Source organism: Belonocnema kinseyi, chromosome 3, assembly GCF_010883055.1.
Source record: "Belonocnema kinseyi isolate 2016_QV_RU_SX_M_011 chromosome 3, B_treatae_v1, whole genome shotgun sequence".
In the NCBI taxonomy this organism is placed as follows: Eukaryota; Metazoa; Arthropoda; class Insecta; order Hymenoptera; family Cynipidae; genus Belonocnema; species Belonocnema kinseyi.
The window spans coordinates 26637438-26662284 of record NC_046659.1 but is presented as its reverse complement, the minus strand read 5'-3'; the positions used below and the strand labels follow the sequence as shown (position 1 = coordinate 26662284).

The window sequence follows — 24847 nt, the reverse complement described above, 5'->3', positions numbered from 1 at the left end:
TGTCATGATCTACAAAAAAAGCCCGGGTAAGTTCGTTAGCATGTTTGCTATTATTTTCCAAATTTTTAAAACAAAATCGTTACTATTGTAGGCATAAAGCCATTTTTCTTGCATGTTTTTCTTTCGGGGCTTCTTTAAATGGCTTTTGCTTTTCTTTTTCGAATGGTAACTTTCTTTGTGAACTCTAAATAAAAGAAAAGTTTAAGTTAGTAATTAGATACTTAAAAAATTAACTAGTTTGCAAAGTTCTGATTTTAACCAATGTGTTCAACTTGACCGGGTTCTGAAAACGGTGCACTATTGTTGTTAATGTCGGCCAAATGCATATCTTTCTTTGTCTCGCCAGGCGAATTACTGTGCACGTCATTGATCTCCGTACGAATTTTATTTTCATTTTTTTCGTAATTTTTTTCACCTAGTAAAAGATTATTTTTTAAGTTAATGCTAGAATATACACATTTTCTCGGAGAGTGATTTAATATCAAATCGCAATCACCTGCGTTATCAGTCGGAGCGCAGGCATTCTTTTTCAATTCAAATTTCAGGAAACCGTTTTCATCCATGAAACAATCTGATAAATTTATCACACTCATTTTATTTTCTTAACTTGACACTTGTGAACTAATGTTTAAAATCAAAATAAGTGCGACATACGTCTTTTTGCCTATGCTTTTAATTTTACAGCCTTTTTGCTTATAAAAATGATGAAAAAGCTGATTGACGTAACTTTTTATATCGATATTATTTTTAAAATAATGCGAATCAACATTTATATAGGTACAAATCGTTACAAAACTTGGTGATCTAGAGAATTAACAAATAATCTAATTAAAAAATATGTTGCAGATACGGACCCTTTTGGTTATAGCGGCAGTAAAAAATTTAATTTTTGACTATACAATTCCCGGATCCGCTCACAAATTCTCGAATTTTTCCCTACTTTTAAAGGCGTAAAAAATTCCTGACAAATTCTCGAATCTGATTGATTACTGCTTCGAATTAGATAAATGCAGTCATAATTGTACGTAAAAGGTGAACAATGTTTCTATGCAAACCGGATAGAGTTTTCACCCAAGCATCTTTGAAAAGTGGTAATAGATAACAAAAATAATATTGCTACTTACGCATCAAATTTTTCAACCTTGCTCTTTTTAGCTATTGATGGTTCTACGTGTTCGGAGCTTTGTCTTTTATTCACAGTAACTGGTGGAAGTACTCGTAAGTCTAAGTCTTCTTCTGCAAACAAAACAAAGTAAATAATGTATTACAAAATTCCGCGTGGTACTGTTCTGATACTACCTGCGCATGAAAAGCGTTGTGTACTTTTGAAAGTAATTTCCCGACCGACTTGTATTGAAAGCAAATGCGCTTTAATTCAGTATTAATCGCGGGCTTAAAAGTCAACAAATTAAAATTGGTGTAACACTGAACTGTCTATTCAGTTCTTTCTTGAAGATAATTTAATATTTTTATACACCTGGTTTTGAAAATAAATGCATTGTAGTTAATTATGCCTTGAAATCCGTAGCCAACACTGAAATTTCTTTTCAAGGAAAAAATAATGTTAATGTAAAATTTAAAGTTAGATTTATACAAATCTAATAAATAATATTAAATTTAAACAATTTCGGTGATTTAATTAAAAAGCCGTGCTAACTAAATAAATTGAAAGAATTGATAATTTTAGAGAAAAAGATTTTTTTAAATTTGATTCATATCCAGCACCTTGACCCGCTCGCTGAGGGGTCGATTGTTCCGCCGAAGACGAGTCCTTACAGTAGAGACTTTTTGAGGCTGCAGCCTTCCCCAAAGTTAACAGCATCGCTGTTCCTCTGCAATAGCCGATGCAATTACAAGGAGAGAGAGAGAAGAGAGAGTGCAGAACGAGGTAATCGTAATATTACAATTTTATAGATTCCAATAGACTAAAAAAAGTTTGTTGTTGGAGGTGTAGACTAGGATGGGCCGAAAGAAATTAATTTATAGCAATAAATTTGCCAATAGCAAATCTTGTTCTTGACGAGCTGAAGATACTGTTAAATTGTTTTGAAAATGATAAATATCTTTTAACGCCTCAAGCGTGTTGAAGTGGAAAAAACTGAATTTATGCGTAAAATACATTACAAAATTATCTTTTACAGTCAACAATTTTTTTTATATGGGTAATATTCACGAAACTGTACACCTTTGCGGCATCGGCTTTTACGCATAGAAAAAAGTCACACCTGGGCTTGGACTTGTAATATTTTATTGTACTATAACCTTCTTTAATTTTTTACAACGAAATAAGTGTACTTTTCAGAAAACATTTACACTCTATTGTGTAAAAACTATCAAAAATGTCAAGTCCGTAATTGTCCCAAATTAAAATATTTTGAGCAAATCCATAAAATATATTTCACTAAGGCACCTCAACAGATATTTCCTATCTACGGTGAGGCATTTAGCGTCTTGACCTCACAGAGAAGACGCTTCTTCCACCACCATGGCTCTCCAAGGATAATGGTGAGACTGCGCTCCTGCCAAAAAATCTGTTCTCACAGGGACTTTCCTCGGATTGAGCAAGTCTGGCGTAGGTTAATCTGTTAAAAGTGTCAAGACTGAATTTAAAATGTATCCAATTTTAATATTACCTTGTTCTGCACTGTCTTTTCTTTCTCTTTCTAATGTCTCTTTTCTAATTACACTTGCTCTTGCAGAGTCAGAGCAATGCTGCTTGCTTGAGGAAGGCTGTAGTATAAGGAAGATTTTACTGAGAGGACTCGACTCAGGCAGAACAATGGACTCCCCAATGAGCGGGTCAAGGGGCTAAATACGAACCTTAGAGTACCTTTAAGCCACAATTGAATATACTCGTAAATAAAAATTATTTCTAAAATATAATAATGTTTAGAACAATGTTATATTTGAATCTTGAAGAACTGAATTATGCTAATATCATTTTCATTAAATGATTCTTTTCAAAGAAACTAGCAGAATGTATTATTATGGCAACTGAATTTCCACTTTCATTAAACCATATAAATATTTGATAATAAATACAAGAATCTTAAGTGGTAAGAAAATAAGTTTCAGAGCTAACACAAATTCATATGACTCAAAAATATATTATGCATTAAGAAAATAAACTTACACAGTTGTTTTATAAAATATAACATATATTAAATAAATTAAATTAGACAACAGCCGCGATCTTGAAATGTTTATTTAAAAATCGAGCGCAAATATTTCTATAACAGAAGTGAGTTTAGGGGTATTAACTTAATAATATGTATCTCCACTATAGATTATTTTTTGGATAAATACCTAACCGGACTGCCCATTCGTCCAGAATTCCAAACAAATAGCCTACCCATTCCAGAAGGGCTATTCGTCTAGAATTCTGGGAAAATAGTCTACACACAGTGGAACGGCTATTTGTCCAGAAATTTTACACGAATAGAATACTTACTTTGATTTGAATTAGTGTCAAGAAATTCGATATGACTAGCAATTTTGCAACATTTTGGGTAATCTAGAATATATAATAATAATAATAATAATAATAATAATAATAATAATTATGTATAAAGGAACTTATTAAATAACTTTTCGTTAGAAGGATGCACGGTACCTGACTAGAAACGCTGTTGTCGTGAGTGTTGTACTAATGATAAGTGCCAAACTTAATTATTACACAATTTTTTACTCATAAATATATTGCTTGGTTTTAAAAATGATTTTAAAGATGGTATTTTTGTTGGTATTTTTATTCAAACTTACACTCACAATATTTTTTTTTTTTTTTTTTTAAGACATAAAAATTGACTTTCGATCTGCAGATAACTTTTAGTTTGTAGATTAGCTAAAATGTAGCAAAATTGCTAGTTATACAAAATTTCGGGACCCCATAATTCCAGAATTATGGACGCCTAGATACAGCCTTTTAATAATTGGAATCATAATTCGTGGGAAAGATGAAAGACAGAGGAAAAAGGCTACTGAAATGAGGTTTGTATCTGTTTCGAAATTCAGTCGGATTTATAAGAGCAATAGTTCAACGGAAATTGTCCAACTTTACCACAAAATGCTAAGAAAGCACGGAATTTGAGATATGTCTTCTTTTTTACCTAAAATAGTACTACCAGTAGTACCAACAGAACCAATTTCAAGTAGGCCGTTTCACACGAGTGTGAAGTTTGCTGTATAAGCCAGAGGGGAATAAAGACGGAGGTGTGGGCGAATCAAAAGCGAGCGAAAACTGACCCGAGGGCAAGTACTCTAAAATTCATAAATGCGTGCTTTATATACCTGCTAAACACGACATTTTTTGTGCAAATACAGGGACTTCTCGATTTGAGAAACAATCAAAAAAAATTTTTTTAAATTTCTGAATACTAGAAATTAGATGTTCTGAAAATTGAAGGTTGTACAAGACTACTGAAAAAAAAGTATTTTCCCATACTTTCCGGAAATACCTGTTAAATTTATAAATTATTGAAAATTTATGGTATCTTATCATTTGAGGTTTGTGTAATCAGTACATACTGTCGAATGTCCGGCAATTTGCACGTGTGTCACATAACACTTTTGTTAACCGGTTGGCTGGTAATGTATCATATATGTACAAAAAAGTCGTGCCAATTCTGGTAATGTATCATAAATGTACAAATTTGAATAACTTTCTTTATTTTCAATCGATTCTCTTGAAATTTTATATACGACCATTTTTTGGGGTTCTCTATCCGACTAAAGCATTAGAATGAAAAAAATTCGAAATGGCGGCCTCCTCAAAATGGTGTCGTATATGGTAACTTTTTCATAAACTTCTAACCCTTTGCGATGTACAAGTTCTAATTAATCGTGGTTTAATGAAAATTCATAGCAAGAGTTTTTTTAGTCTCAGATAACAAATCTACTATCAAATAATGTATCATTTTTCTAAAATGGCAGATCCAGTATGGCGGTTTACGACTTTGACTATCATTTGTGCGTTGTTCATGGAATTTTTTATATAGGGTTGTTTTTTAAGTCTCTATTTGCATATTCAAAAGATTTTCAGTACCTGAAATTGGAATATATTAGTCGCTAAGCCTCAATGAGTAAAATAATTCGAGTTTGTAGCATGCGGATGGTATGTATTATCTACCAGCGTTGTTGAAAATTTTACCCCTATAAAAAGAACTCGCTTCTATCTGTGTTAGCAAGAAAAATGGAAAAAAGCGTACCAGTCAACCGGTTAAAAAGTGCATAAAAAGTTACATCTTTGTTAAGAAAACATGTGAAAAAATAACAAGCTTTAAGAAGTTTGTTAAAAATTAACTAGTGTGAAAAAAGGAACTATATCCTATTCTTGCATGCGCTACAGTTTTCCTTGCACGTCTTTCTAAAAAGTGCCACTTTGGACAAACTTTAAAAGTACGAAAGGTGAAGTTTTTGTTACACGTATTACGAAGTCTTTTATTCATTAGTTCATCTGTTACGGAATTTGTTTTTTCCCGTACCATATACGTTTCTTTTCCATTTCTCAACATTTTCCACCGGATCTATAGTAATTTTAGGAATGGTGTAATACATCAAAAAATAGAAGAGGAACTTTTTGTAGAAATTTTCAAAAGGCAAGACTTTGAGTTTGAACATTCTTTTCTATCTAGCAAATTTATAAAAAAAAAAAATGATTTTCAGAAAAATTTCGTCATTCTGTTTTTTCTTAACTCGTGAATACATTTTTTTATGGTTTTCTGTATAATTAGACCCCCCCCCCCACAAACACACAATAAATAAGTTAATTATCTTAATTATTATTAAGAATAAAGGATTTAAAAAATATTCGTTAAGAAAATCTTTTGGTGCAAAAAATTGAAATATGGAAAAGGAGCTTTTTACAGGTAACAAAAAACATTTACAAAAAGTTCCATGCTTTCGAAACAGTTGAAGCCAATGTTGGACAATTTTTGTTGACAGTTGCTCGTACAAATGTACATCCAAATCGTAAGTGGTGAACTATTCACTAAAAACGCTGTTTTCTGAAAAGCACGAAATATTAAGTTAGTCGTCTGAAAAAATGGATGTCTTTATTATGACTCGGCGATTCACGCCAATACGAATCTTTAAGGTAAAACATATTGTAACTTGCGCTGCTGTCTTTTCTAAAACACAATACTCACTCTTTTCGGAAATGCTGGAAGGGGCTGTTGGAACTTGTATTGGAAGCGAAGCCCTAAGATCTTCGTCTTTACTCGAAGACGCCAGAAGTGTTACAGAGAGAGCCTGATGGCTTGGAGCAGGAGATGCAGTCGGCTCTGGACTAGGGCTACCTTCCCTATTTCGCCTGACGTAATTTCTCTGCCTCGCTGCAGGTCTGATTTCTTTAAACGTAGGTGGATGCGGAGGTGACACTATCAAAGAACCTGACTGTTCCTCCTCGGTAAGACCTCCAGAACTACTCGAACTTGTATTGGACTTTAATTCGTTACGTCTGGGAATTCGATAAGGACTCGGGCTACGCTTTCTGGAGTTATTGATCTTCTTACGACTTTTGGAAGATTGGGAATAGGATTGGGGAGAGGCACGCAAGGACGGCGAACTGTCCTCGTTTTCTTTTTCGCGCGATTTCGACCTAACAGGACTTGAATCTCTGTCAATTTTAGGGATCTTGCTCGGAGAAGAATGCGGTTGCTTAGATCGAGATTTGTTTCCTAATTTTCTATGCGAGGAATGGGACGAGGCGGAAGATTTGTCGTTTTCCGACATTGAAGAGCCACGATTTTTTGGACTTTTGGCATCCTTTAATTTGGACTCGCTTCCTCCGCCTCCTCTACTACTCACTGATGACACCGGAGAACTACTATTATTAACGGACTGGTTTTGTGTTGCTTTGGAATTGTTAACCGTTAAGTTACCGCTACTATTACTAGACGATCGGGGTTCTTTTTTTTGGCTTTTTCGATGCGAGACAGCATCTTTATTTGCATTACCACTGGAATTTTTATTATTAATGTTGAGGTTTGAATTAGCATTATTGTTACTACTAGCGATTAAAAGTGAGGTATTGGAGCCGTCAGCGATCGACGGAGGTTTGTTGAGAGAGCTAGTTACAACAGCCTGCTTCAAAAGTAACTGCTGTTTTAATTGCTCTGAAAGTACAGTATTGACGACTGGGACCACTGCTTGCGCTTGCTGCTCCATGCAAGGCTCCTTTTCACCAGTAATTCCTGCTCGATGTCGAGGATCCACTTGAGTTGTACTCTGCTCTTGTGCCGATGTTGAAATCTTTAGCCTGGGATCCCGCAACATGGGCCTGGCAGATGCTACTGCAATACTACTGGCCGGTGCTATTCGGGGGCCATTGCTGGTACCCACGTTTTTCAAAAGCGAAGCTGTTGCTGCTGGAAACTAATGACAGTAATGATCAGTTAGATTATTCTTTTTAATTTTTATTTGTAAAACGGTAATTTTCAATTTTAGTTTCATGGATACATGCATAATAATAGGACAATGAAGCCAATATTAGGCTATATTCGATTAATGGTTCTCCCCCTATAATTCGTTATGAAAGAAGAAAATAAATATTAAGCATGTCTCTTACATGAAGCTGCTTCACATTTAAGGTTAATTATGCCATATTGTCGCACCGCTTTCAACAAATATTGAATAGTTGAATAAGAAGATGTAAAATGTCCAGAATGCAGATAAATCTATTTAACCTTTGTGCATCTTTACAAAATCTTTTTATAGATCTAAGAGCAGGGTGCAAAAATTTAGAAACTTTGAGACGATTCAGCTGTCTTTCGAGGCGACTCGAGTTCGACCTGGCTCGAAATTTCAAGCTACTCGAAAGTTTTGAGAACGCGAACAGTTTCGAGCTACTCGCAAGTTCAAAACTTTCATGTTTTAATTATCTAAACAATTTTTTTTAAATATTGGGCTTTTTGTGTGGAAAATATTTTGATACCTCGGTACTACTCAATTCCAAATCTAACAGACTCAATTTGCTCGAACCACGAGTTCTTTGCACACCTCTAACAGCTTTGGATATGATCCTACGCTTGAATAGCTTACTCAGATTCTTGTAAAAGTTTTGAACTATAAACCCGGGATTTTTCATTTGCTTTTCCTACTTTTAGGAATAAAATATTGTTTTCCACATGAGAAAGAGCAACAATCAATGCGAGGAGAGATCGACAGGGCACCTGAAAGTGGGGTGGGTGTCCTGTCGCGTACCAAAGAAGATAGAGAGGGTACGCTGCTATCGCTGCCTAGGCTTCGGCCACATGGCAGCAAGCTGCAAAGGCCCTGACAGAACGAAGTCCTGTTGTAGGTGTGGCAAGAAGGGACATAGGGATGCGGCGTGTGAAAACACACCGCAGTGCTACCTCTGCGCCACAAAACAGGAGAAGCCCCGCACAGACCATCTACCGGAGACGATGAGGTGCTTGGCCTTCAGGGAGGCAGCTTCCCGCACGTTCAAGCTAGAGAAGCACACACAACCAGGAGGCTAAAAGCCAACGAACCCGATGTGTGATACCAATGCATTGCTGGGGACCATGCGAGCATCTTAGTTGGGTGTCGAAGCGATATATGAACGCCAAGCAGGCGACAATAGTTGGAAGCTGAAGCACGGCTTGCTGGCCTTATCCCAATGCCCTCGAAGTAATGCGAAAGCGGTTCCGAGGAAATGGGTTTGTAGGTAAGGAGTTAGGTTTTAGTGGGTAGGTGTCGTTTGTGGCAAGTCCCACTCTCACCTTGGTTCCTTGTGGGAAATGCGCCCATGTGTACATCTCACTTGTATGTATATTCTGTATATATACGTGATATGTATATATTGGGCTCGTGGTACTCAAGGTCTAGCTATATGGTACGGAGATCTGGGCTGATGCGTTGAATTTTCAGAAGCATATGAACTCTTGCAGAATGGCAGCAATCTTGGAGCACAGATACCAGAGGAAGATGGACTGTACGATTAATAGGGGAGGTGGCCTCGTGGTGCGGGGGGATGCATGGTGAGGTGAATTTTCACCTCACCCAGTTTCTCACGGGACATGGGAACTTTAACGCCTATCTACATCTGCAGAATAGGAAGGAAAATGAGTTCTGTGACTACTGCCCCATGGAAATCGAGAACGTAGAGCACACATTCTTTGAATGTGATGGATGAACGTAAAAGAAGCACGACTTGGAGACTATTCTTGGGCATGTGTTCACTCCTGAGAACACAGTAACAACGATGCTGTGCAACCAAGAATACTGGGAGTCAGTGGCGTCTTATGTTGAGTCGACCCTTCGACAAAAAAAAGAGGAACAGAAGAAGCTGCGCAACGATCAGCAATGATTGCTGGACAGGATTTTTTTAACACCAGATAATCGTATTGTTTTTTTCAGGACAAGAGATTTCCAAACAGGGTCGAAGGCTGGCGAGCCCTAAAGGAGGCATTAGTCCCTTCTGCCGATGACAACTCGTGGAAGCCGATGCACGGCTTATTGGCATTATCCCCATGTTCCTGAAGTAATGCGAAAGCGGATTCCGGGAACATAGCTTGGCGGGAGGAGGGGTTTGAGTCATTAAGAATCTGACACTACCCATACCAGAAACCATATGCGGGGCTCTGCAGGGAAGAAGAGATTTGGCCGCAGTCTTCAAAAGTGGCAAGGAGGCAACGGAGTACGTAGATGAGATGTATGTATTCGTTCGTATTCGACATGAAACATTTCTGCCAGGGACGGCGTAATATGGATTTGCGAATCGAAGAGGGAATTCAAAAGTTAGAGGTCTTACAGAAACAGCTTAGCTTTGCTACAGGGAGCGCTAAATTTGACCTTGTCTATGTCCTGTACAGTATCGGATTCATTGCTACCAAAAGAGCAGGAGAAGCTACCCGTAAGGCAATGGAGAAGGCGAGGGCAAACACAAGTCAAAGCGGGACACACGGAGCAAGCTGAGGAAACTCCCAACCCCAGCATGGGAAGCGAGAGAGGGAGTCTTTATTTTACAATGTTTTTAAATTGTTTTTATAGTATCAAATGCTGACATTCAATAATTTATCGTGACTACATATTTATTTTGAATACATTTTCTAACCACCGGTTCTGGCTACAAAGTGACCTCCCCCCCCCCCCCCCCCCCCCCCCCCCCCCCCCCCCCCCCCCCCTATCCTCGCTCCATTTCTAAAGAGTGTTACGTCTTTTAGGTACGGACTACGGACCCTAATTTTATGTACGCATATTGCCATGCTGACCGTTTACTAAAGAGACAGAATAGACCATATAAATATTTTATATTTTAGAGATAAATTTATAAAATTAGTAATTCTGCATTCATATTCAGATAATCGATGTTCAAAATTGTAAACTTCCGCTCACACAAAACATTAATTATTACATCGAATCTTACCTGTTTTGCAGTCGTATTTGGAATTTTACTAAGTGCACTGGATACTACAAGTTTCTCTTGAGTGTTTTCATTTGATGGAGACATAAGTACTGTCACTGGAGACTGAAAAAGCAGAAGAATTGGTTTTAAAAATTATTTTGTTATATCCGCTAAATTAGCGATTATGAGACATTTTTAGAAAGAAACTCACTATGAAAGATCACGATATTACATACACACAAACACACAGATCCACACACACACACACACACATACACACACATATACACGTATACATGCAGTAAGGACGTTTACAATGTAGTCATAGGGAATATAATTATTTAAACTCTAGCATGCAATGCATCCCGTTTTGCATTTGTGTAATGCAAAAAAGTACTATATAGGCGATTTTAATTCGGTTTCCAAATCTCTCGCGCTAGTGATCTTGCGCTGATTGGTCAAAGGCTTCCAAACTCAGAAGACATGCGCAAAATATACGTATAACCAAATTCTGAAAAAAGGTTATGTTCCCCAGGAATCACCACGCATTTCAAATAAATAATTAGTTACGAATTGAAAACAATGTAACACAATATTAGAATATGTTCACAAAAATTCTCGGGCCGTGGTTTCTTTGGGAAATTTTTCTTAAATCTTTGTTTGCGAAATATTTTTTATTCATTGAAATCATTGAATTATTCGAAATCTATAAAGTCAAAAAAATCTTCTTAAATGTTTTGAAACCTTTTCAAATGTTTTGAAACCTTTTCAAATCTTCCAAATGTTTTAAAATCTTTGAAATCTGGTGAACTGTAACCTTTTCGAAATCTTTGAAACCCTTTACATCTTTTAAAAGTGTAAAAACCTTTGTGAAATTGTTATGAAAATTTAAAATCTGATAAACACGCCTTTATAAAATGTTTAAAATCCTTTTAAATATTTTTAAATCCTTGAAGCATTTTGAAATCTTTATTAATGTTTTGTAATATGGTGTATACTCAAGAACCGAGTGGTGAAACTCTTGAAAATACCGTTGTATGGCCATGGCTCATTCTAATAAAGCTTTTTATTCTAGACGTCGGCAGTGCGCACGTGCCGAAATTTTACGTCATTTCCGTATTTTTCGAACAGTTTTGTGTCGAAATGTATAGAAAATATTGTTAATAAAAACAACAAAAAATTAATTTGTAAATAACAGAGATTTTTAAGCTAGAAAATTTTTAAGTCTATTAACAAAATCGGTGAAAAACGTGCAAAGAGTGCGGCGACCAAGGCCATTATTTGCATCTGTTGGCATCTGTCATCTTCTAAAAAATACTTAAAAATTCGGCGAAACTCATGGAAGATGATGTTCCAGGATCAAAATTAGTGCACGAATCAGTAGAAGAGCACAGCAGTGAGCAGTTGAAACGATGTCCTTAATGTAGAAAACCACCATTAAAAGGAAAAAAAACATGATTTAGTGGAAAGGTTAGTTGAGATTTTGTATGGCAGGTATAAATATTTTCTTTTATACAAGATTTGCAGTTCAGAACTTTGTTTGAGTAAATATTTAATATTCATACAAATATAAAATAACACAATATTATATTTTCTACTTCTCTTTTTCAAGTTTAGACAATAAAAAGCCATTTGTTAGTGATTACCTGGTATAAGGTATGTACTAACAAATTTTCCTTCTTTCATATAAACTGGTTATAAATACAAAAATATAATAGTTTTGCGTTTTTAAGTAAAAGTATTAAATATATTTTATTTTTATCAAAAAATTTATGAGTTTCGAAACCCCGATAACAATGCTTTATGCAATATGTAAGCAAATGTTAGCAAAGAAAGAAAATATTAATACTTGCCAAAAACAACCTCAACTACTAACCTTTCTACTGAATCACTTTTTTTCCTTTTAAAGATCTTTTCATATATTTTATCAATCGTTTAAGCTTTTTACACTGCGGTCTTCCACCGATTTGTGCACTAATTTTGCTCCTGGAACATCATCTTCCGTGATTTTTTCCGGATTTTTAAACACTTTTGAAGACGACAGATGTCAACAAATGTAAATAATGGCCTTGCTCGCCACACTTTTCGCACTTTTTTCGTACTTTTCTTCTGAATATATAAAAAAATTTGTTGTCTTTAAACTCTGATTTATTTACACATTTATTTGTTGTTATTTTTATTTACAATATTTTCCACACATTTCGGCACAAAACTGTCCGAAAAATACTGAAATGACGTAAAATCCTGGCACGTGCGCACTGTCGACGTCTAAAATAAAAAGGTCTATTCTGAAGCTGAGTTAATATTGAAGATTTCAGCTAATAATTTTTATAATTTCTAAGTCAAATATCGCAAAAAATGTATACTTTAACATTCTGTAGTGGCGGAGACGAAATTTTCAAGGTCTCTCAACACCCAGCTTATAAGAATAATTCGCCGCTTCTTACCTCTCATCATTTGAATCTCAGATTCATCGTTGCAATGTTTATAATCATACGGATTACAATTTTCGTTGCAGTTAGTCAAAAGCGTTTGATTCCCATATTTTATTCAATATGTAAAACAACAGATTTTATCACCAATTAATCACGTACAACCTGCAGATATTCACTTTATTTAATTAATTAAGATCGAAGTACAAAACGATTTTGACACTTGTCAAACGTCAAATATCACTCACGCACTGTTACATTAGTGAAAACCAACTCCAATTTTTAAGAAAGTACTTAATGCACGTCCCGAATGTATTTATGAACAATTTTAATGTTGTGTATTTTTTTTAATTCGTAATTAATTATCTATTTGAAATGCGTGGTAAATCCTGGGGAACATAACCTTGTTTCAGAATTTGGTTATATTTATATTTTGCGCACTTTTTCTGAGTCTCGAAGCCTTTGACCAATCAGCGCAAGATCTCGAGCGCGGGAGATTTGGAAACCAAATTAAAATCGCCTATATAGTACTTTTTTGCATTACACAAATGCAAAACGTGTTTCATTGTATGCTAGAGTTTATATAATTATATTCCCTATGACTACATAGTAAACGTCCTTACTGTATATATAATTTACGGTGATTTTGAGTTATTATACACAATATACTGTTTCGACCTAACTTGGATATTTCCATCCATCATTAACTTATTTGTATGCAGTGCCATAGATACGAAATTTTCCGCCCGGGGCCAGAAATAATATGCCGCCCATAATTCTCAAATCTGCATTCATTTCAAAGATCATTTTTCCGCCCCAAGTGAGCACAACTCTGACATTTAAAAAAAATTGTATGTTGATGTATTTTAATGCTGATGTTTTTTGGTGTCTTTTTTTCATTATGGCCTTTCTACTGTCAACTACTTTTTTTGATTTCAGAAGAGAAATTTAGTAGCACGAAAATTTATACTATTAAAAGAACAAATTCCGCCGAACTTTCTCGCCTGACGGACGAAAGATAATCGATTTTAAACGTTTTGGTAGGCGGTATGTACTAGGGGACTGTCCGTAAAAGACGTCCGCAGTTGGGGGGCCGGGAAGGGGGTGCCAAAATCTGATGAAAGTGGAGGAGGGGCGGAGGTCAATCCATTTTCAGATGTCCAGTATTTCAAATTCAATAATTTCTAATTCGAATTCTCCGGCGGTGATTCAGGCGATTGCAACGTCATGTAGCGGTTCCGCAGAAAACCATCTGGTATTACCAGATGGTTTTTATGTCGTTTTTGACAGAAAGTTCTGTTTGATTATAAGAATAAATATTTCTGAAATTTACGAGAGCTTTAATCTCTTATAATTTCATAATGATTAAAAAATATAAAAAAGAGGGGGGTCCCTGCGGACTTTCAAGATGCTTTCACTGGTAGTCAGGGGTTTCAGTGCATGATAGTAAAAGGCTCGAAACAGGACCTCCAGCTGGTCGATGGTGGTCGGGACCTTTTGAGGTTAAAAGGATCCACTTGATAGCGACACAAATCGGTGTTGGTCGAGTTCAGTAGCGAGAGGGGAATGGGGGAATCCCAAAGAGTCAAACAATCATCCTCAGTGAAGGCCACCGCTCGGTGGAAGACTCTTGTAGTGCTACTTCCAGGCGGATAGTGGCCTCTGATTCAGGGTTCAATTTGTACGAAAGGTGTCGAAGCTTCTCGTGTTGCTCGAAGCCCTTCGAAACTGCGAAGCACCCGGAAGAATTGATTTACTTCGGAGTCTTAGGAAACCAGTGTATCCTCGTAGCTTGAGAGGTTCCGGAAGAATTATTTTAATTTAGTTTTTTTTATAGAAATCAGAATATCCTTGCAGTTGGAAACTTAGTTGTTCTCCGTACGAAAGAGCACCTGGAGAAAATCCTTTAGTTTCACGAGTTTTTGAAACGCCGTTTTTCTCGGTATAATAGAGAATCCGGAGATAATTATTGCTTTTCACGAGTTTTTGAAACCTGGGTATCCTTGCAGCTTTGAAGGGTCAGGAAATCACAATACGCGTGAGATTTTTGAAGAGAATAATACAACTAGGCTGACGAACTTGTTTTGATCACTCACGACCATAGCATTTAGATTTCATACACAAAGTTCTTCGCGAATTTTGACCGAAGACAAAAGTAAGATTTTCTCGATGCAGTCTTCCTCGCTGAGCAGCTACTAGAATAAAACTGGTCATGCGAGTCGTTGCCGCTCTTAGAGTCCGTAGCTTTCGCACAGTGGCCAGACTGTATCACGATATAGTAAATTTTATCACCGCGAGTGGAAGCTTGAAAGAGTGAAAAATATGTAAATACCTTTTGAATCCATTTGGACTAATAGCCAAGAAAATAGTCAAGTAAAATATTTAAGGGGGTATCCCTCCTATATAGATGGCGAAAAATCGAAGAAAAATTTGGGAATTTTCCTAAACAAAACTACACAATGTTTCCATCTCAAATTTGGACAGTCCTGGGCCTGTCTGAATCATTTCCATCAGTTTTTTTTATCATTATAAGATGTATCCCTCGTCGACATACCTATTTTCAAAGCATGGAAAAATTATTTCACAAAATGACAGAAGACAAAATTTTCGAATTTTTTAAAAATGTTTATGCAAATAAGTGGTTAAATAACAGCTTTGCACAAAAACAAAAAGTTATATCGACTAGATAATTAAATTATCTGTAAAAGGTTTTTTTTGTTTTTGTTTTTCGACAAGTTGAAAATTCGCTGAGTTCTCGTGCCCATAAACTTGGAAAATCGGAAAAATCTGATTACGAGATAAACGCGTTTAAAGTCCGAGGGCGGTGCGTCACTACCTTACTGAAAGTAGTAAACGTGGACTTAAAATGATTACAGCTCAATAAGTTAAAGGCATTCTTTGTTAAACTTGAATTTTTTTAAAACTCTGCATGGGGCCTTCCCGGTATATGTCATTAGTCACCCACGCATTTTTGTGATGCAATTAAGTGATCTGATAAGAGCAGTATGCCTGATTTGACGTTTTTGACAGAACTTGGTTTTTAGTATAACTTGGTATTCAGTATAACTTGGTATTTAGTATAAGGGGAGGGGGGGGCCTTTATTTTCGAAAACTCGTGAAACAAAATGATTTTCTTCGGGTTTCTTTTCCAACGATGACAAAAATGTTCCCAAAAACTCGTAAAATCAAATAATTTCATCCGGGTTCTCCTAAGTTGCGAGGATACTCGGGTTTCTATAACAATACTAAATTAAAATAATTTTCCGGTTTCCCTTATTATTTATTTCTTTATTGGTCGGGTGAGTTCGGTTTTTCAAATCATCAGCCATGGAATAAGTCAAGTGCATGATGAGATGAGGAAGTTAAATTATTTTGATACGTTTGAAATCTTTTGCGATGATGTAGTAGTTCCAAAATTAGGAGCATGATATAGTTTGAAGTTTATATTTTACCGCTGTTATCCTCATGCAGCGGCTGCAAGTTTTGAAGATGATAACAGTTGCCTCAGAATGCATTCTCAGAGCAATTACCTGCAACTCCATAGGTTTTTGTCGCTTGCTTCCTGATATTTTAGAAAGTTTCTTACAATGCGACATATGTTTATCTAAGCTGGTGCCGATAATCTACTCTTAAATTTTCAAGATGTTTAGTGCATCTTGCGTGCGCATTGCCTGTAACCGACATCACAATTAGATGAACAGCTGCATGTTTCACATGTCGATTGGCTCGAATATAATTATCCGTCTGGATAGTAACACCCCAAAGAGATTTTACCGTAACTTGGCATATACGGTTAAATATTATTCAAGAAAAATTACCTTGAGTGGTTCTTGAAAATTTGATAAAATGACGGAGATATGGGAGTTCGAAATTCTTTGTAATTTTTTTTCTATTCCATATCATATTGAGAAAATAAATAAAACGGAAGGTTCTACACGAGGTAGCGACGCAGCTACTTGCATGGCGTATCGCGGTTGTGTGACTTCAGAAAACTCAATGCTTTAAATTAAACACATTGATTTATGAAATTCCTAAGGTGAGCACCTTTTTTAACAACAATTTTTCATTTTTTAAACATAATTTCTAGCAACTGAATAAGTAAAAGTGACATATAAACAAAAACGTTAGCATGGAATAAAATAACGCACTATTCTCGTTCGACGAACCTGGCACGTTTTACGTATTTTAATCCATTTTTTAAATACGGGTAATATATTAAAGTCTTAAAAATAAGAAACAAGTTTCGTCATCACTTCGGTCTTCAAAATGGGAATGACAGCGTGTATTTGTTGTATACCCTCAATTTTAATAAAATTGTTAAATCATTCGCTTAAAAGTGCTTCTTCTGCTTTGTATTTGTTGTTATTGCATGAATCGACTTGAGGTTTTTTTTAGCAATCGCCTTTTTTAGAATGCCAAAAATGCCATCACAAGGACCTTCACCATGTGTAGCTGCATAGAAGTTCAATTCCGCTTTACATCCGAAATTTTGCTCGTTTAGTGTTAAGTTGGTAAAGTTCTTACGATTTTAGTACTGTGTCGCTTAACCATATGAATTGTATATCATAAACTTCACAGTAATTCCTACTTTTTCTCGTAAAAATGATATTAGCCTTCTTTAATAGAGAAGCACAGATATCGTACTGCGTTCTTTTATATCTGATGTTATAGGGTAACTTGCATGTTTTCATTCGCATTCAGGTGTTCTGTAGTATGTGATAAAAGGATGAACGGTCACTTGTGTTTTTGATCAATCCTTACCTTGAGAAGCATCTTGTAAATCAATCGTGTGATTTCAGCCAAATGTAGTTAAAGAAGAATTTGACCCACTAATAAATTATACTTCACGCTATTAATAAACATATTTTGTTGTTTGGTAACAAATCATGTCGAAGAAGTCGTTTCATGTTTTCGCTTGAGCTGTTAATAAATTCATCTACTGGGGCCACAACAGTTTCTAAATCTGATCGATCCACGTTTAACGGCTGTATAATTTTGATAGCTTCAACAAAACTTTCGATGAAGGTTCTTTCTAAAAGAAGTTTAACATCCTCATCGCCGGGATAGCTCGGATATTCAGTAAAATAACACGCTATTTGTTCAGGATTACAAATCGACTGGTTTATCCAAATGTTTGACGGTTGGCAATGGTAGAGAATCAGACTTAGCCAATGGTTTTATATTTCCACAAATAAAAATAAGTTTAGCGTTTTCATGGAGGATGCAAACGCAAACGGCGTGGGTACCACTTGTTCCAGTCAGAAGGTACTCTTTCGGTCTTAATTATGCAAACTTTTAAAATCCGATTGTTTCCACAGGAAAATCGACCTCAAAATGTGCATACAACTCTCAAATTACATAAGACTAAACGTTTTTGAATGTTTATTTTTTCTACATTCACCTTTACGGATACGCAATCGTTTTTACCTGGCATTATTCGACAATTATCATCATGTTTATACAAATCTTTTACAAATAACACTATTTGTTCTCACAAAGTTTCCCCCGCTTTTCTGCCTGGAGAGGATAGAAATCCTTTTGAATTGATTTATTCTTTAGCTGCATAAGTCAAGCGATAAGAAAAATTAAAAACGGATTAAATCTTTCTGATTGTCCAACTTTTCGGCTGATTATTTAATTTGTTTTCTTTTTCTTAATTTAGCTATACAAAATTTTCCTTTAAGACCATTCGATGAGTGCGTCACGTGACCAGATTCCTACCTTATCGCCAATTTTTTTATTTCCCAACTTATTATCACAAGAAACGTCACATCAAGTTGAAAATTTGGGATGCTAAACAAGAAGCACTAAGAATGGTGGGCCTGGTCCTAAATTTGTATAGTTATATAAACAAATTTAATGTAAATAATTTTTTTCGCTTTTTTCATAATTATTACAATTTAGGGCCAGACCCACCTTTCTCAATGCTTTTTATTCATTATCCCAAATTAATAAATAAAAAAAGTGAGGGTAAGGTAGGAATCTGGTCACGTGACCCACTCGTCACATGGCCTTAAATTAACTACAATCTTGTCTTTTTCAGGACCAGGATTTTCATCAAAAAGTTTGCAGTGTATCGTTTCACATACTTTTCAGAAGGCGTCTTACATGTCAATTTTTTTTAGAATATTCATCTTCGTGAATTTTATTGACGAGAGAATCGGGAATTATTTTTACCCCACAGACCGTGATGCAGGTCATCCCAAGGTCAACATTGAGTAACCCATGGAATCGAACTTATAGAGTCTAAGTAATCCCGGATTCGGATTTAGCGACCCCAAAAACGTATAATACTGGAGGTTTTCTCCAATTACATGATTTTGTCAATTTTGACGTTGTGGCCTTCATCACTTGACCATGATCCTGACCTGATTTGGCCAATCAGACCCCGGATTTGGATTCAGCGACCCCAAAAACACCTCAGAGTAGAGGTTTTCTCGGATCCAATGGTTTTCTTAATTTTGACCGTCACTTGCCCTTAACCATGAGCTGATGGGATCAAACTGACCTCGGATTCGGATTAAGCGAACGATGTATCGAGAGACAAACATGCTTGCCGCGAATATGGATACAAAAGCGAATCGCAGTGAACGTGACGCGGTGTGGCATAATGATTGTTGCTTCGTCGTGTAGAATCTTACGTTTTATTTCTTTTCTTATTAACCACTGGCTGCCCTAAGATCAAACTTTCAGGACTTGTGAAACACATGAACGACTTCTTACGGAAAAAATAAAAAATATCGGATGACGCATATTTTTCAAAACGCGATTTTAGTTTTTTGAGTTTTCAAAAAATGTCAAATCTTTTGCTAAACATAATTTTTTTATTTAAAACTAAATGTCAACCTCAATGAATCACTAAGGTATTTTTTTCATTAATACATATACAACTGCATACGTCGAGTTACAGCCAAATCCTATTCCATGAAGAAAATCTTGTTATCATTTGACATGAACTCGACCCGGTATCTCCACATTATTAACACAGGTCAACCACGCTTTGATGCAACACGTATTTGCGATAATTTGTAGTGCTGGCAACACTGTTCTGAATCGCAATGTGCCGTACAGCGGAACATCAGGCTTGCTGTGTTAAAATAGTACCGCAACTTTATAACTTGTGACATACAGTTTCTTGACATTCTAAACGTCCCTAACCCCTTTATGTCATGGTAGGACTAATCTGTCAGTCGCTGTATCACTGGTAAGTTCGATGCTTTATCATTTCTACGCGGGTAGGTTCTGGTAAAATTTTCAAGGAAGGTATACCACCATTTGATAAGCCCAAAGGCGTAAGAGAGAAAAGAGATGGCATAGGTGTTGATTGCCACGATCTTGTTTGTCGTGTTTAGAGCTCTGCAGAACCAATTTGAGTTTTGTCGTGAAGGCAGTCATTAAGCTTCTCTTAACCATCGTATGTTGAATATCTTCAAAATTCGAGATTAGAATTTACGAGGTGTGTTCAAAAAGTATGGTGACTTCAATTTTCGCGGGTTACGTACATTCAAGTTTAAAATTTTTTGTTTTGGTGTGTTGGTACACTCGTCACGATCATATGTTCACAGTTTTTACTATATAGCTCGTTTTGTTTTTCTGGCAGAGGCGTAAAAGGTTAGAAGGGTTTGGTGTGCTCGGCGATTTTCTTCATTCGAAAAAAATGGAGCAGAGTTTGTATTAAATTTTGTGTGAAAAATTGAATCCGGTGCTCTAAGACTCTTGAAATGTTGACAGTTGCATACGGTGAGTCTATTCTGAGTAAGAAAAATAGGTATAAGTGGTACAAGCTGTTCCAAGAAGGCCGAGAGGATGTCGAAGACGAATCTCGCCCTGGACGTCTCAGCACATCAACAACAGATGAAAACGTTCAAGCATCACGGTTGGCTCATCCCATGCTATCTTTTTGGACATTTTTGGCATGAGACGTGTGTCAGCGAAATTTGTTCCAAAACTGCTTAATTTTGATCAAAAGATCCATCGCACGACCATCGCTCAGGAGATGTTGAATGAAGTCAATAATGCACCACAGTCATGCCTCAGCTTCCATATTCACCGGATTTGGCCCCCAGTGACTTTTTTCTTTTCCCAAAACTGAAGAGAGCCATGAAAGGACATCGATTTTCAACGATTGAGGAGATAAAAACTGCATCGCTGAAAGAACTCAAGGCTATACCACAAAATGATTATCAGAAGTGCTTCGATGATTGGAAAAAGCGTTGGCACAAGTGTATTATATCTGAGGGGGATTACTTTGAAGGGGACAACATAAATATTAAGGAATAAATTAATGTTTTTTGAGAAAACCAGAAAGTCACCTTATTTTTTGAACACACCTCGTATATAACAATTGCACTTTATATGACTTGCCCTTAGTCATTGCCTCGACGTCATTTTCGTGGTCGTCGTCTAGCTTTGCGGATCTTAATTCTCCTTTAAACAAATGCACTATTCTGAATTTATCTATTGCGAACTCCATGTGGATATCATAGGAAAACTGCCCTGTGACATCGATCACTTTCTGCAGTTTGTGATTTGAACTATAAATTATCCATGTATAGAAGATGGTACAGTTAAGGGCCCTCCTTGGTCTAATGTATTTTCATCCAATGAGGCACGCATTTTAAATGTTTTGCTCAATAGGCTCAACACTAAACAGAACCATAATGCACTGAAAGATTATCCATAAAAGATACCAGCCGTAATGCGTATTGATTCAGTTATCCTTAGTTCGCTATGATCACAATAATTTATGCTTCTACCCTAAAACATCATCGAAAGACATGGAAGACATGGGCAGATTTTGTAACCTTTTAAGACTTCAAGCAAATAGTCAACATTCCTTTTGTTCTTCTGCAAGGATGTCATTTTTGTCGCAAGGAGAATATGACTTATCTGCAATTACAGTTGTAAGACATTTATAAATTGTTAGAAGAAACAGGCTACTGGTCTAAATTCAGATTACTTGCCGTTTTAAAACCAGCGGAAAAATTTGAATATGTGATGCTAGCTCTATTTTGGGGTAATTGCTTGCTTTTGCTTTCTCTGGCTGGGACGCAGCGCATCGAAATTGGTTCTGTTTATTTTTCCCGTAACACCCGACAAGCAGTAGTTATGTCTTCCAATTTAGGGGTTTCGGTGGCTTGCTGGTTATTTTGTTTTACACACAATTCACGGTCTATAATCAAATCCAAAATTGTTGGTGTCAATTTCTCGATATTCCGAGGGTGGATGATTTTAGCACCAAAGTTTACTAGCTTTCTGGTTCTATTAATTTCTTTATATTGAGTCAATTTGCACCTAACTTTTCTGACATGTATATCCAACCTGATATTCCATGGTAGACCTCGATCCTTTCCTGGACAAAGACTGCATTTGTAGGCTTTAGTTCTGGGGTCCAACGTTCTAACGGTTGCCACAGCTGCACCTCATACAAGAGTTTGCATCTCTAACGCAGTTTCTGTTGCGTTCAAATGCATAAATAAGACGATGCTGTTCATGTATTTTATTATAGTAAATGCACATTCTTTGTGATATTTACCTTGGGCCAAGAATGCCTTTGTGTAGGCCCCACATGTGTGATCTCTAGTAAATGTCTAGATGTGATTCTAGTGGATCCAGTACTTGATCTTCATTATCCCTAGCACGGATGGCTCCAGCTTTAATCATCAAGTTGCGCAAGAAGATCAACTGCTGCTACTTGACCGTGTGATGTGACTTTCTTTAACTGATATTCATTATCGAAGTTTTTTTACGCTTTTGGTTTGAAGCTTCGCACTTTTATAATAAAGACGCACGAATTAATTTTTAAATATGGTATCCCACCTGATGCTCTCCCACGGTATTTATGTTGAGGCGATTGACTGCAAATTACTAACAATAGCCAAAACATCGACAGAAGGTAAAGTTTTTGTACCACTGTTTACCGTTTGTTGCAGATGGTCTTGCTGACCAGTTGTTTAACTAGTCAGATCTACCTGATCCTCGGGAAGCGACAAGCATTTCAAAGCATCAAGAACACTCTCCATGTCTTGTATGGGTATGACGTTCTAGCTGGGGAAAAGTACGGGAAAAGCGAGAAAGGGTTAAGATATATGGGGGGGGGGGGGGGGGGGGGGGGGGGGGGGGGGGGGGTATTGAGATAATTCTAGAATCCCCGTGTTGTTTATTGACATAACACGTTTTTTCCGATCGATGGAAGGCCGATGACCAATCTCTCTAGCAAGCATCGCAGGCGAAGAGCTTCAAAAAATCATTATGCAAAGCTCTCCACTCGGACGCATTAGTATCCAAGATCTTTCGTTGCAAGCGTCTCTCGCTCCACTGACTATCTTCATCATGCATTTCATATAGAATTATTTTTCTACGCATTTAATTTCTTGGCATACTTCTATAGCTTCCTTAACGTCCCTACTATTTTATCATGGAAGCTTTTGTGTTTTGTGGACTTTTTATATCTTTTCATTTCAGGTTCTCAGTCGTTCCTTTTATTTTCTCAAAATTCCCATACCATCTCAAGAAATTTATATTACTGTTATCAAACAGTGTCTCCTCTATACCCCATTCTTTGGGAATCATCTCATTACTGACTTTGTCCATTAGCATTTTATCGCACATTGCGCAGATATTGCATACCAACCACGTCGTCTTTACTCTTATATGTTTCTTGGTAGGTCTAGATCTCGCTACCGTACATTACAGTGGATGCAACTTTTAACTTTAAGGTCCATTTTCTTCATGCGAGTACTGTGATCGACAAACTACTGCCGCGCGACAGCTCTAGCTGTCGTGAGAAGTCGAGTCAAAACCTCGTTGCAGTACCTGCTGCCGCCAAGAAGGTCTTACCTGCCACATATGCTTTCCGTGTTAAGCAGTTCCAGCAACGGAGATTGAAGTTCAAAACTAACAATTCTTACATTTCAAAATTATCATTTTGAAATTTCGAAAGTCAAAATCTGTGGATTTTGGCAACCGAAACGAATCTTGAAAACATCTTAAAAAATTAAAGATCAATTAACTATGACACTTTTAGATTAAAATTCTATTTTCATTAAATTTCATCAAAACAGATTTATAATTCAAGAGTTTTAAATAGCTATCGCCTATCGCTGCAACTTCGCCGATGAAAGCGACCTCATATCAGGAAAAACGTAGCGTTGATGAACAAAGTACGGCAAGCAAAAAAAAATTCTTGGGTCAACCCTGCCCTTTCCTAAAAATTAAGCGAAAAGTTTGCCGATCACTGTACTAGTATTCAATCTGCTATTCATTCTCTGCAACCCTTCGATGGACTCTGCCTTAACACCTTCGATTGACTCTGCCATAAAAAACTTAACATCTGTAAACGCTAACCCACGCCCCTTCGCTGTCCGAAGATCTACACTTCCTTTGCTAAAGGAGTGTTCTTAGAAGAAATGTAGTTACAATAGACAACACATCCCTACCTCATTTCCAGTAGTAACACTTCAACCAGAAGGGTAGAAGCAGAATCATTCTAGGGGGTTAGCAATTTTATTGAAGAGAGGAAACTGGTAAAAGGGTACATTTCAATGATAATACACCCCTACTATTTATTATGTCCTCTGCTTACCCCACGGGTGAAAAAAGCGGTCATGTATATGGGTAGCGTGTTTGCTAAAGGAGTAACATTATAAAAAGGGTCAATGGGGCCACTGCATACACTCATACTGATTGATACGTTTCGTGTGATGTGACGTTTGAAAGCCACAACGTTGTTTGAAAAAGGCTTTTGTTACTTCGAAAAAAAAATTTTTTGCTCATAAATAAAGTGTTCAAATTCTTATTCGATTTAATATATTTTTTAGAATTTCACGCGGCATTCAAAAAGTTACTTCTCTAATATTTCCGCATCAACCCAATTATTATATAATCTACTTTTGATTTTTTTTAAATTACTTCAAACTAAAGTCAGTTTTTCTCAAAAACAAGGAGTAATGGGAAGTAAAAGCTCTATATATGTATACCAGGTGTATACATATGAAACCGGTATTGCCATCTAGCGGCCAGTAGGCACACTTGTAGGCACTGTCGGAACTTACCATTTGTGCTAATT

The 24847-nt window shown here is 36.5% G+C and overlaps 1 protein-coding gene across 5 annotated transcripts in view; it reads right to left on the bottom strand.

Annotated features, from left to right (window-relative positions):
- LOC117170223 (pre-mRNA cleavage complex 2 protein Pcf11) overlaps positions 1-24847 on the bottom strand; it is a 196582-nt gene that overhangs the window by 40376 nt on the left and 131359 nt on the right. For all 5 annotated transcript variants that reach the window (XM_033356838.1, XM_033356840.1, XM_033356839.1 and 2 more), the window contains 3 exons: positions 10370-10471; positions 6147-7374; positions 1125-1236 (listed from right to left, as the gene is read on the bottom strand). In XM_033356838.1, coding sequence (XP_033212729.1) covers positions 1125-1236; positions 6147-7374; positions 10370-10471 — 1442 coding nt within the window. The remainder of the gene's footprint in view (positions 1-1124; positions 1237-6146; positions 7375-10369; positions 10472-24847) is intronic.